The 14,526-nt window shown below is 40.2% G+C and overlaps 1 protein-coding gene across 2 annotated transcripts; it reads right to left on the bottom strand.

Moving 5' to 3' along the window:
* Positions 1 to 9,875: 9,875 nt before the first annotated feature.
* LOC109974944 (zinc finger protein 239-like) lies at positions 9,876 to 12,405 on the bottom strand. 2 transcript variants are annotated; one of them, XM_020625413.1, is made up of 2 exons: positions 11,539 to 12,405; positions 9,876 to 9,962 (listed from the first exon to the last, which is right to left on the bottom strand). In XM_020625413.1, exons 1-2 carry the CDS (start codon positions 12,308 to 12,310, stop codon positions 9,892 to 9,894), a joined length of 843 nt encoding a protein of 280 aa, XP_020481069.1. In that variant the 5' UTR covers positions 12,311 to 12,405; the 3' UTR covers positions 9,876 to 9,891. The 2 variants fall into 2 exon arrangements, with proteins under 2 accessions (XP_020481069.1, XP_020481070.1); XM_020625414.1 differs by lacking the exon at positions 9,876 to 9,962 and having other exon boundaries at positions 10,721 to 11,874; positions 12,043 to 12,405.
* Between the last annotated feature and the right edge of the window lie 2,121 nt (positions 12,406 to 14,526).

Raw genomic sequence — 14,526 nt, 5'->3', positions numbered from 1 at the left:
TGGTTTACTCACATTAATAGGATTGTATCTACATATGCAAACTTAGTTTCAAAACAGTTCACAACAGTAGCTGTTGACTCCTGCTACATTTGTATTAATACCATAAAAAAAAAAAAAACTTAATTACAGTAACAATAATAACTGCGCGAATAAATAAAATTTTAATCAAACTGCATACAACTTGAACACTGAAGAGGACTATTTTCTGAGAAGGTGAAGAAAGTGACTGAAGGCATGGAGAAAGTGATTGAAGGCATGGAGGAAGTTAGAAATGTGGGACAACTTAAAGAATGGGTTTTAGGAGAAATGGCTAGAAAAGCACCAGAAGGGCAAGGAAAACAGGCAAGAAGAAAAGCAGAAACACCGTGGGACAACTGGGAAGAGCAAGGCCTCATTGCCAGCACACCTAATGCAGCACTTCCCCCTCCCAGAGCAATTATGTGTATTGCCACTCAAGTGACAGGTGCCTATAACAAAGCCGTAGAAGACTGGGAGAAGACAGGAAAATCTACATGGGGTCCAACTCACAACAGGATGAAGAAATTCAGAAACAGAGACATAATGACTACTGAAATGTGTAAAATCATGGCTCAACTGATTTGCTCAGGTTTCAGTGGATACTGAGCTCTGTACATTGGTACTGCCCCTGCATGTAGAGGTATGATGATAGGTCCCACATCCGTAGGACCAGAAGACCAGAGAGAAGTGGGCAGACTGTCTAACAATGTCTGAGTGAGTGGGTGATCTATGTTCTCTCTGCCATGACTCCTGGGAAGAAAACACTTTTTCAGTGTTAATGACAACTGTGAATGCTTAATAGCATAACACTGAGTTGAAGGTGAATACTGAAGATGCTTATTCTGTGTGAGCATCCAATCAGTAGCTTTTGTACAACTATGCACCATGGGACCAAGATTCTTAGCTTCGCCTCCCTCACCCACTAACAAAGTGATATGAGGAGCTGAGTTTTCAGACAGGGCATACAAGTCCTGAATTTCACTGGGCAGTGCAGCCAAGGCTGCCACTCCCAAACATACCCTTCTTCTGCATCTGTAGGACCCAGGAAATAAAGCGATCTCATGCTTTGTCCTGCTCATCTTTAGAAAATGTATTTAACCATTTAGACAAAAACCTGTAGAGTACTGACCCCATAGAGTAAGGCTCGGTCTTTTCCCACTCTTGTACAACATTTGCAGACATATTAAAAATTTATGCACACGTGACCTAGCGTTTCAATTGAAATGGTTTCTGCCCAGAACTGTGATCTGGTCCCGAAGCTCCTACATCAGAACTTTTTCTGATGCACGTGACCACTGGGGTTCTCCCAATCAACAGTTCTGTTTTAATTCCACTGAAAATGCCGTCACCCTAAATTCTATAATAATACAGTTTTCCCATAGACTATGCCCAGCCCTGGAACCAAAGACAGTTCTGCCCGAGACACACTGTTCCACATCCAATTCTCTCAGTAGCACTTATTGCTATGAGATACACATGTGACAGTATTCAACAGATTTCATGCAGGAAACCACCCACACAAGTATTAATAATAAAAAATATTTCACTGTGCCCTCATTAATCATTTAACAGTTAGCAGTGATCATCTTATAAATATTTAGACATTCAGGAATGTGCACTGCACGGAGAAGGGCTCTGCCTCTGACTTCCGCCTTCAGCAAGCCTGTTTTCTCATCGGAGCAAAAAAAATCCTAATAATTTTGGAGACAAACGTCAAAATTTGTGGTTATCCACTTATTAATGTGAATTTTACGTCTCTGATAGTCATCAATTTGTAACTAGGGCACTTATTATTCTATTCCTCAAATGAGACTATGTGCTTGTAACTTTAAAATGTGGCATAAACAAAACAGCACATTTCAAAATAAAAGTGTTATTTTATCCTTACTGTAATCATTCAATTTTTGGATCGGGAATTCACAGTCCACACAAATCAACTAAATTTGGTAAAGTCCAATGTGCAGGAGTTATGTATAAAGGGTTCCTGCTTACCTTTATTTATTGCTGGCAATGTCTGTTCGATCCCGACGTGGAATCCAGCGAGCCGGTTTGGACCGTCCGCTCAGAATTCAGCCAATTCCGATGGTCACGGCACCAAGTTGTTATACCCCAGTTCTTTAATTGAACAGATCTGAATGAAGACGGAGTCTGACTTGCTTCATTTTAGTGCTGGTTTATTTTAGAAGCCACAATAAAAAGTTACAGAAACACAAACCCGGGTAGCCCCCTGCTCCAGACAACTGCTGGAAGAAAAGAGACCCCGGAAACATAGAGCCTAATACATTTATACGATTTTGGGCTAACCCTTTACACAAAAAGATATAAAAACATCAGGAGCTGGAGACAGTCCGGCATCTCTTTCTCATATCTTATGCTTTGCATGCATCAAGCACAAGTCATAACACAATGAAGAACTCCATGTGTGTGTATGTTGTATGCGTGATGTGTAACTAAAACATTCATTCAGACATAATTCTTACACAAGATTAATACAAGATTACAACTGGTGTCAAGGTACACTTTTCAAAATCAACATTATCTTCTAACCCTGAAGCAGAGCACACATGAGCAGACTTTGAATCTGCATTAATAACACATTAAAGTCTAATAATTATCTGACTGATTTATTAATTTCTAACTCGTATAGTCAATATTTGTATGGCAACACGCCAGCCATGATTCTTTTCAAAGGTAAAGTGCAGGTTAATTTGTTTTATTTTTTACTTTATACTGTATTTTGTATTACTGTAATCATTTTTAAATGGATAAGTGGATGTGGAACGAATCATCTGCGTTTCCATTATTTCTTATGGGGAAATTCGCTTTCATATACGAGTGCTTTGGATTACGAGCATGTTGCCGGAACGAATTATACTCACAATCCAAGGTTCCACTGTAATTAGGATAAAACTAAACTGTACAACCAATAGGCTATGACTCAAAAAACCATGTACAGTCAGTGACAGTACACAAATCAACTACATAATAAATGAAATGAGCCTGCCAGAAAGTCAGGCTGGATTATCTCTGATGCAGAGCGGCTTGTCACAAAAAGGAACAACACAAAATCTACAACAAAATACAAAGAAAGCAAAATGTGTAAAAACACAAGACTAACAGCCTCAAACTGAACTGCTCACTTTGAGGCTATACATTTGGGTTGCAGGGCGTCTCAGATGAGGTGGGGCTGGTCCAGAAGTTTAAGCTGAAGTTTTTTGTTTTAGCAGAGAAAAATGGTAAAATAACAAATTATTTTATCCTTTTTTTCACACTTTACTTTCCCTAATCACCATGGCCCACCCACAAGTCAAAAACACTTAACATTTTTGGAATATAGGAACGATATCTGAACTGTAATACAGTGGGTACGGAAAGTATTCAGACCCCTTTAAATTTTTCACTCTTTGTTATATTGCAGCCATATGCTAAAATCATTTAAGTTCATTTTTTTCCTCTGACATGCACTGTGAGCTGTAGGGTCTTATATAGACAGGTGTGTGGCTTTCCTAATCACGTCCAGTCAGTATAATCAAACACAGCTGGACTCAAATGAAGGTGTAGAACCATCTCAGGGATGATCAGAAGAAATGGACAGCACCTAAGTTAAATATATGAGTGTCACAGCAAAGGGTCTGAATACTTATGACCATGTGATATTTCAGTTTTTCTTTTTTAATAAATCTGCAAAAATGTCAAAAATTCTGTGTTTTTCTGTCAATATGGGGTGCTGTGTGTACATTAATGAGGAAAAAAAATGAACTTAAATGATTTTAGCATATGGCTGCAATATAACAGAGTGAAAAATTTAAGGGGGTCTGAATACTTTCCGTACCCACTGTAGGAATAATGGTGATACAACAAGGTCAATCTTTACATGCATAACATACTGAAAATGTTTAAACACGCAAAGCCACTTGTTGCAGAAAAAAACTCTTTTTTTCCTCTTTTGTAAATGAACAACCATCCATCAGGGTGAAATAAAGAGAATTGAGGTAGATATGGCTTTTGTGGTTTATTTCTTGCAAGAAAAAAAGAGTTGTTTACAACAGCACTCAGAGAGGCCTGTTACAGAGACTCAAAGAACAAAGAAGCTCAGCTCAATATAAAGCTTTAGAAAACATCACACAGACGAATCTGCACTGATAGGAGTCATGCACATGTGTTTCTCTTTGGCCAAAGGAGCCCTTGTCCTTCCTGGTACAGAGAACTATTCAGAAAGGAGGAGTAGATATTCCCAAGGACTGTTTATGCTACATCTGGTGCCTATACAGACTTCAGACATTCAGTATGTCAGCAGAAAACAGCGAGTTCAGATATCCAGTGTGTCAGAGTTAACCATAATTATTAACAGACTATAGTTTAATCTATAAATGAACAGTATAAGTGAACAAACTGAAAATTGCTATTACATCGCCTTCAATAACATTTACTAAGATCTACGTCATCATCGAAACGTTCAATTTTACAGTCTTACAAAGTAACAAAATCTAACAGATTTAACTACAGAAATCACAGTCATGAAGCCATTGCAATATGTCTGTGTAAAGGGCGTAAAGCTGCTCCACCGTACATTTACAGAGGAGATTCAGTCAGTGTTAGTATTTATCAAGTGCCTCAGAGTAGGAAATCACTCCTGTCTGACCAGAAATTATATAAGAATGATGCATTGTTGGTCCTACTTTTACAAGTAGATGTAAGAGCAACTTATCAACATCCCTAAGTTAGGAAAACACTTCTATCTCCACCAAAACGCAGGAGAGCTCCAGAGGAGTCCAAACTGGTTAGGAGCTGCCAGGATGTACAGACACAGTGTTCAGACAGACACAGGGACAGAGAATCCATGAGAGCAGAGATGTTTTACTTACACTTAGGCCACGTTCACACTGCAGGCTGAAGTGACTCAAATCCGATCTTTTTGCCCAAATGTGACCCATATCCGATTTCCTTATGACCGTGTGAACAGCACAAATCCAATTTTTTCAAATCCGGCCCAGGCCACTTTCATATGTGGTCCTAAATTGGATACATATCCGATGTTTTGCAATGCAACTTCAGTCTGAATGGCCAGGTCGCATTTCATGTGATTTTTATGTCATTGAAATGCGACAGACGTCACAATTCTGCGCTGGAGGAGGCGAGGCCATAAGCAATATTTGTGCTCTCCTCCTTCTTGGTGTTCTTCTTCTTATTATTTCTTTATTTCGATTGCACATTAACTGGTACATGCTATTACGAGCCGGATCCATTTTTATTTTCGCAAACACAGTACGCTGCGTCTAATGTCACATCCTCTTCTGCGCATGCGGGTCACCTCAGGGCCATATACCGTTCACACATGAGACAGATGGCAGTCGCATTTAAATGACAGTGTGAACAACAGCGCAAAAAAATTGGATTTCGGCAAAAAATCCGATCTGAGCATTAGGACCTGCAGTGTGAACGTAGTCTTAGTGACACTGAGCTCATTGAAAGATAGTTGGGTCACACATTTAATTATTGATTGATTGATTGCCAGACCTTGTGTGGGATGCAACTGCTCCAACAAAAAGAAGACACGCTGTGTCCACTGAAAGGGAAGTCGGTGCAGCATCATACGTTGATAATAACCATTTTTATTAACTTTTTATAGTGTTTATTAATACAATTTAGTTTCATTGTTTGTTCTGCATGGTGATGCAGTGGTTAGCACTGTTACCTCACAGTGAGAAGGTTCTGGGTTCGGGCCCCACCCGGGACCTTTCTGTGTGGAGTTTGCGAATGGAGGTTGGCCAAGGTTATAGAGACAGTAACTTCAAGGGATGGACTTGTGAGAAAGGTAAAGATACTACTTGGAGACAAGAAGATAGATCAATATGGACGGCGTGCTAGCAAGCATTCTATTGTGGAACATCCAGTTCAAAGAGGACTACTAGTGTGGCTATTGAAATGAAACATCGTGAGGATCACCCTGAAAATGCCTGAAATCAATTGCTGAAACAGCTGAATGATGAGAAGAAATGGCTGAGGTTCTTTGTTGAAATAGCTGAAGGGTGAGAATAACCGAATGATTGTGCACGTTGTAAATAACCATTTTTATTAACCGTTTATAGTGTTTATTAATACAGTTTAGTTTCATTGTTTGTTCTATAAAATACGTTTATTACTACGGAGTATTTTATTTTGAAGGAAGAAGTAGAACAGGAAGTTAAGACCAACGAAGAAGAAGTACAGAAAGTGAGCAGAATAGGTTTCACAGTAAAGGTCATTAAGGTAGAAATCATGTGTGTTTAATTTTACAGTATTAAATCACTAATGATTTGGTGGGAGTGTAAATAACCATTTTTATTAACCATTTATAGTGTTTATTAATACAATTTAGTTTCATTGTTTGTTCTATAAAATTCGTTTATTACTACGGAGTGTTTTATTTTGAAGGAAGTAGAAGAACAGGAAGTTAAGACCAACGAAGTAGTACAGGGAGTGAACGAAAAAAACAGGAATAAATAGTTAATGAAAACGGAGGATAAGAAAGTAATATACAGTTTCATTTTTGGCTTAGCATCCAGCCAATATGGGCACAAGGTTTATAATGTTTAGTTCATAGGGTACAATGATTCATTTGGGTTGCTAATTTGTCTATGGTTATATTTTTGTATGGGTTAGCCAAAGGAGCTAATGTTAGCTTTATGCTACGCTATGCAATGCTAAGCTACATTTATGTGTGATTTAACCGTTTTTGTTATTGCTGAACACTGTGTTTATTTTATCGCATTTTACTAAATATTTATCTGTAATTTTGGGTGCTAACTAGCTTTACTTTTGTTTCATAGCTCTTACAGTGTGTTCAAGGTGTAATGAAAGGATTTCAAGGAGCAAATAAAGTACAAATGAACCATCAGTAAAAGAGAGCATGCATATCAATTGGCTGGGGATGCTACAGTAAGAGCTTCAGCCTAATAAGAGCTTTACCCATAAGCTCCACCACGTCTTGTGGATATTATACTGAAGAGGAGTCGATGTGACGGTCTGCGTTTGTATTCTTGACTCATAAAATGGAGGCATCTGAAGATGTACCCCTAAACAGTAAGGAAGGAGTTTGGGATACAGAGCCTGACAAGGCCATAGAAGATGAACTTCGCTGCCCTGGTCGCTTACGGAATCCCACAGAGAAGATGCTTGCATTTCAGGAAGAGGAGGCTCAAAAAAGGGAGAAAAGGCTCATTCACCTTTATGAACAGTGGAAGATTCAGGCACGTAACTCTAGAGATCAACTAAAATTGGATATTCCTGAGAATCAAATTGTAGCCTTTATAGACACTCTGGAGAAGAAAAGAGATGATGTTATTAACATTTATGTGAAAATAAGAGATCAATTCACTCCATCTAGTGAAATTAGACGTCGTATTGATGCCTGTGAGGCAGTGACAAAGAACATTTTTAAAATAGCCTATGAAAGGATATCAGGAATAGATGGAGATTTCGATAGAGAAGCAGTGAAACAACGCCTCCGCGAGCTACTTGACAGAGATTATGCTTGTTCCATCTATGGTTCCACAGTTTCCCACTGCACTCAACACTCTGCAAGGTCCCTAGTGGCAGCTAAAAGACTTGATGCTGCTTCAGGGTTAGCAACTAAAGAGGTTGAATATGAGACATTATTGGAAGAGGAAAAACAGCAAAGAAAAATTCAGCTTTTAGAAGAACAACAAAGAAAGGATCTTGAGGCCCGCAAACATGAACTGGAAAGACTAAAGATTGAAAAGGACATCAGGGCTGCACAAGCTAGACTAACAATCTATGATCAGGAAGTCATACGGAAGGCTAGTGGCTACTCTGCTGAATACAAACCCGAGGGATGGCAGCATGCTTCTCCAGGTAAACCTCTATCTTCGATTCCTATTCAACAGCACGTCAATGATTCAGTGTTGACATCACCTTCACATAATGACGTATCATATCTAGCTTGAGCAGTTCAAGACAGCATAATGCTAAACAGACTTCCAATACCAGAACCATCTGTTTTCACTGGTGACCCTATTCAGTTCATAGAATGGAAGGCTTCATTCATATCACTGACAGACAAGAAGAGTATCTCTTCTGCAGACAAGCTGCATTATTTGAGGAAATATGTGGGAGGTCCAGCACGAAAAACACTAGACGGCATCCTTTTTAGGAACAATGATGAAGCCTATAAGGATGCTTGGAACCGTCTCAACAACAGGTATGGCCAGCCCTTCACTATACAAAGGGCTTTTAGAGAAAAACTAGCTAATTGGCCAAAAATTCAGTCAAAGGATGCAGAGGGATTTAAGTCATTTGCTGATTTTCTACAAGCATGCCAGGAAGCCATGCCTCATGTTAAGGGACTTGATATATTAAATGACTGCGAAGAAAACCAAAAACTGGTTCAAAGGTTACCTGACTGGGCAGCTATGCATTGGAACCGCCAAGTTACTCAGGTTATGGAGAGTAGGCAAGAATTTCCAAACTTCCAAGAATTTGTTACATTCATGCAAATGGAAGCAGAGATTGCTTGTAATCCCATTACCTCCATTCAGGCTCTACGTGCAGCAGAGTCACCTGCAGAGAAACCTCACCACAAGGAAGGAAAAATTAAATTGAGTGTCCTAAAAACACACTGTCACAGAGACAGAAAACCCAGTGCGCCCCAGGTCTAAACCAAAGATAACATGTATGCTTTGTCAAGACAGCAACCATCATTTACACCACTTCCCTGAGTTTAAGGTGAAATCTCTGTAAGAACGACGTAATTAAATGAAGGAAAAGAAACTCTGCTATGGATGCTTAAAGCCAGGTCACAGTGCAAGGGACTGCCGCTTCAGACACACATGGTAAATCTGCAAAAGTAAACATCCAACCTGTCTACACGACTTCAACTATACCAAAACTAAATTTGTCTCAAATTCAAATCAAGGGGCTGCAGATGAAGTAACTACTACACTGTCTCTCTGTGTAAAAACTGAAGAGTCACCTGCCAGTACATCCATGATAGTTCCAGTATGGGTTTCTTCAGTTAACAATCCAGGTACAGAAAGGCTTGTTTATGCCATGCTCGACACTCAAAGCGATACAGTCTTCATAGACCAGCAAGTGGGTCATAGCCTGCAAACCAAAACACATCCTGTAAGACTGAAACTAATCACCATGCTTGGAAGTGACACATTAACCCACAGTGAAAGGATTTTGGGTCTCAGAGTAAGAGGTTTTAACTCCACCACACTTATTGATCTTCCTCCTGCCTATACCAAGAAGAGCATTCCGCTGAATTGAAAACACATTCCTACCTGTGAAACGGCAAGGCACTGGAGTCACCTCAGCACAATAGCAGAGGAAATTCCACCACAGCTGGAGTGTGAAGTGGGCCTGTTGATAGGATACAACTGCTCAAGAGCACTGGCACCAAGGCAAGTAATTCTGGGAGGAGACGATGAACCCTGTGCAGTTCGTACAGATCTGGGGTGGAGTATTATAGGTTCAGCATCATCTCACAACAACTCACCAAGTCTCACCAACATACTGTATGTCACAGAGTTACGGTCAAGGAGCTTCCACCTGTAACTCCCTCTGATGCTATCAAGGTCCTGGAGTCTGATTTTAAGGATTCAAGTGTAATAGCAAATCAGTGTCTCAAGATGACATTGTCTTTCTGAGCAAGTTGGATGAAAATATTCAGAAAAACTCTCACGGCCACTACGAAATGCCACTGCCCTTCAAGAGGAGACCCACTCTCCCTGATAATAAACATCACAGCACTGTACAGGAGCGTGAAGATGCCAAAATGATCATTCTAAAGGATTTACAAACACAGGTGTATTCAGAAGAGATTAAATGTCTCAAAAAGGGATCTCAACTTCCACCTCAAAGCAGACTGTATCAGATGGATGCCTTTATTGACCAGGATGGAGTCCTCAAGGTGGGAGGAAGGCTGAGACATTCACATCTTCCTACAACAGAGAAACATCCGATTATCATCCCAAAGGACCATCCTATCACCAAAATGATAATAGCTCATTATCATGAACAAGTCAGACATCAAGGAAAGGGTCTCACAATTAATGCAATCAGATCAAATGGATACTGGATTCCAGGAATAAATAGAGCCGTTGCTACATATGTTCATCGATGTGTGAAATGCCGGAAATTCAGGAGACCTGCAGAGGAACAGCGAATGGCGAATCTGCCCTCAGAGCGTGTGGACCCATCACCTCCATTTACCTACTGTGGAGTGGAATGTTTTGGCCCCTTTACTACAAAACAAGGGCGCAAGGTACACAAACGATATGGTCTTCACTTCACATGCCTTAGTAGCAGAGCCATCCATATTGAAATGTTGGACGACATGACAACAGATGCTTTCATTAATGGCCTTCGCTGTCTCATCGCCATCAGAGGGACAGTACGTCAGATAAGGTGTGATCAGGGAAGTAATTTTGTTGGAGCTAAAAATGAAATGGAAAAGGAAATGAACGTTAATTGACTGACTACATTCTTAGCTGAAAGGCAATGTGATTTTATCATGAATGCTCCACATTCAAGTCACGTGGGAGGCGTGTGGGAGAAACAAATCAGAACAGTAAGAGATGTTCTATGCTCCTCCCTGTCACTCTCTCCAGGAAGGCTGGATGATGCTTCTCTCCACACATTCTTCTATGAGGCCATATAAACCAGCACTAAAATCAAGAAAGACGGACTCCTTCCTTACTCAGATCTGTCCAGTAAAAGAACTGAGGTATAACACTGCAAAAAGAAAACACAACAAAAAGCAAATCATGTCTAATAATCTGTAGTAGAAAAACAGCTGAATCATAGCATACATATACATTCAAGTAAACCTCTCAGTCATATACAACCAATTCTGACTATTTTATAAACTGATAATAATGTGTTTAAAGTATAAATTATAGATTTATATTATAAAGTTTGGAATGTCTGCATGAGTCCATTGCTGGTCTCAGCTATGCACAGAGAGGAGTCTGGAGTGAGGGGGAGATGGTGCTTTGATAATAGGTGTGTAGTGGAGTCCTGATGGCCCATTTCTTTAGCAAGTCAAAGGGTGATATGTCCAGGAACGTTTGTTTGCCATTGATATGTGAAGTCTCTCAGTGGTTTTTACATAGTCCCCTCCTTTGGGTGAAAAAAGGTGTCCAAGCTTAGTGTTATGTAAAGCAGGTCTTCTTACCGGATCAGAGACCTCTCCACTTTCTCTTTGAGTCTGTGGAAAACAGGCACACAACCTCTTGGGGTTGGGGGTTACTGAGGCGCTAATTTGCTTACTGCCTTAGGTAGTAGAAAGTACATCTAAACATTACATAGTACAAACATAGTACATCTGACATTTTGTTAGAAGATGACGTTTAACCCAAATGAACTCTTATGTGTTTTTGCAAGTGTGTTGTGGTGTAGCATCTTTTCCCACAGGTGCTGCAGCAGTGTGGACTGTGTGGCCTATTAAGTGAGCATTCAAATCTGATGACTGCCTAAATCCTGTTCCACACGTCTTGCATACATATGGCCTCTCACCTGTGTGGGATCTCAGGTGGACCAACAAGTGACCCCTGTGTGTGAAACAGTTCCCACATGTTTCACAAGAATACGACTTCTCCCCTGTGTGGGTTCTTAAATGAATCTTCAAATCTGATGACCGCATGAATCCTTTTCCACAGGTTTCACAAACATATGGCCTCTCCCCTGTGTGGATTCTCATGTGGACCAACAAGTGACCCCTGTGTGTGAAACAGCTCCCACATGTTTTACAAGAAAATGGCCTCTCACCTGTGTGGGTTCTATGGTGGATCAAAAGGCCACTGCTGGTTGAGAAACTCTTTTCACATGTTTTACAAGAATACGGCTTCTCACCTGTGTGAGTTCGTGAATGAACATCCAGATCATATGACCGCACGAATCCTTTCCCACACGTGTTGCAAACATACGGCCTCTCACCTGTGTGGGATCTCATGTGGATCAACAACTTCTGCCGTTCCCTGTAAGAGTTCCCACATATTTTACAAGAATACGGCTTCTCCCCTGTGTGAGTTCGTGAATGAACATCCAGATCATATGACCGCTTGAATCCTTTCCCACAGGTCTTGCAAACATATGGCTTCTCCCCCGTGTGGGTTCTCATGTGGATTAAAAGGCCACTACTGGTTGCGAAACTCTTCCCACACATTTTACAGGAGTATGGCTTCTCACCTGTGTGGGCTCGCAAATGAACATTCAAAACTGATGACTGCGTGAATCCTTTCCCACAGGTCTTGCAAACATATGGCCTCTCACCCGTGTGGGTCCTCATGTGGATTAAAAAGGCACTGTTATATCTGAAATTTTTCTTACACGTTTCACAACAATACTGATTCTCCGTTGTGTGGCTTCTAAGATGTCTATAAAAAATAGACTTGTACCTAAACGTTTTTCCACAAGTGTCACACTTGAAGGACTTTCTATCTGTGGGAGGATCAGAGTGAGTCTCTGACAGGGGAGAGGTGCTCACACTGCTACTGTGACTTGTGTCTTTGTGACGTCTCCTCTTTGGCTTTGGCTCTGCATTACTAGCTGATCCTGAGTCTCCATGCTGGCTTCCTTCCTGATCCTGGCTCTCAGCTACAGCAGAGCTGTGACAGAGGAGCTGCTGGTCACTGGTTGGTTCTGCTTCACTGTGGTCCTTATCCTCATAAGTAGGAGTCAACACAAAGGGATCGGTCTCCTGCTTCAGTCCAAGCTGCTCTCCCTCCTGACTGCTGCAGAGTTCCTCCTGTTCCTCTTTAATCTGTGGAGGCTCTGGGTCCTCTTGGTCCAGACTGGAGTTCCTCTCCTGGTTCCAGAGCTGCTGGTCAGCCAGAACCTCCTCCCCCTTACAGACATGTTGCTGTGACAGCTCTGGAGGGACAAAGGAAGGAAGAGGTCACTGATGTAATGAGAGAAAGACAATAGTAAAGTTTCTTATTCACCAGGTTTTAGTTTAAATTTTCAGTCTGCATTAAACATCTAATAAATCCTGTAGAGCAGGGGTTCTGAAAGGTCCAAATCTGATTTCTGTTCAAGTTCAAAAGGTCTTGAACGATCAGTGATAAGCAAATTACTTTTATTAAACTTACCAGCAACATACATTCATGGGCCACTTTATTAAGCACACCAGTACATTTGTATACAATTCAATGTAACTCTTCCACCTTAACATCTGTGTATATGAAGCTCAAAATGTTTCAGTTTTTGGTGAAATTGTCAAAAATGTATACATTCAATTATATGTTTATTACTGAGGTCATAGTTAAAGGTGGTGTTGTACTGGACTACATTATATTTAGAGGTGTATGTAATATCCTGACCTTCCCATGTGTGTAACCGGGGAGGACAAACATATAGACACACAAGGCTCAAGAGGTGAATCAGTACCATAAATAGGCTGCTCTGTTACTAGTTATAGTACTGAACTCAAAACCTTAGCTAAGTAAAAAATACACCCAAAATATACTTAAAATGTACCAAACATAAAAGTGCAGAATGACCCATTTGAAAATAATATATTACTGTTACTGGATTATAATTATTGATGCATTCATGTGTCTTTAAAATTATAACTGGTAATGGTGGGGCTCATTTTAAGATATTGTTCTGTATATACTGTTGGGCAGCTACATACACCATAATTTATTTGCTGATTTTTAATTTTTATTGATATGAATCTACAAACTAACTAGTAACTAAAGTTATTTGTAGGCAAATAAATGCAGTGGAGCAAAATCTACAGTATTTGCCTCTGACATGAAGCAGAGTAGAAGTATAAAGTAGAACATTTTATTTGATAGCATGTAATTGTACACAACAATTACAGATAACAAAATCACATTAACAGGAGGAATTTATGGGGCTACCAGAGACACCTTTCTTCATCTGGGGACAGAGACAGAGCGATTACAAAAGATAGTGGCCAATACATTCACCATTTATTTTTATTAGTTAAACAATGTTGTATGGATATCTAGTTTGCAATAAACTACAGTTAAGCTCGTAAAGCAAGTCGTAGCAGTGAACTAAACCTTTGTGTGAGGGTGAGGGGCCGCCAACACAACAAGTCCCCTACGACACCAACACACCGAGGCCCTGTCGAGATGTGTCCCCGTTATAAGTGTTTCACGTAGCGCCCCTCGGTGGTTATGGTCAGGATAAGATTGGGGTTCAGGTTAGGGGAAACATCTACAACTGTAATGTTACCATGTTCTGAAGGTATTCACAAAACATGCTAGAGGAAGCAAAAACGTATATTCAGTATCGAAACCATTTCATTATAAAGTCAAATCTCTCTCGTTTTATATGGGAACTTTGGAATAAGGAATCAGCGTCGCGACAAAAAAGGGAACCTGTGTAACAGTTTAATTCATGGTGAGTCATATTTCCGTGTTAGATTCAGTTCATCCGTTAGTATTATTAAAATCATTTAGGTGTAACAGACCTATTCTGTGTAGCTTTACTTCTGGTTTCCAAACGATATCCAGCAGTCTGCGCTGACGA

Source organism: Monopterus albus, unplaced genomic scaffold (assembly GCF_001952655.1).
Source record: "Monopterus albus unplaced genomic scaffold, M_albus_1.0 scaffold354.1, whole genome shotgun sequence".
Classification (NCBI taxonomy): Eukaryota; Metazoa; Chordata; class Actinopteri; order Synbranchiformes; family Synbranchidae; genus Monopterus; species Monopterus albus.
This window is presented reverse-complemented; position numbering and strand designations above follow the sequence as displayed.

What these genes read in the sequence shown, in the direction of transcription:
- LOC109974944 (XM_020625413.1), bottom strand. Translation starts at nt 12,310, where the DNA reads ATGAGGACCCACACGGGTGAGAGGCCATATGTTTGCAAGACCTGTGGG. An exon ending in CCACCTGAGATCCCACACAG is followed by an intron (nt 9,963 to 11,538) that starts GTGAGAGGCCAT and finishes TCTCTGTTGTAG; the next exon opens with GAAGATGTGAATGTCTCAGC.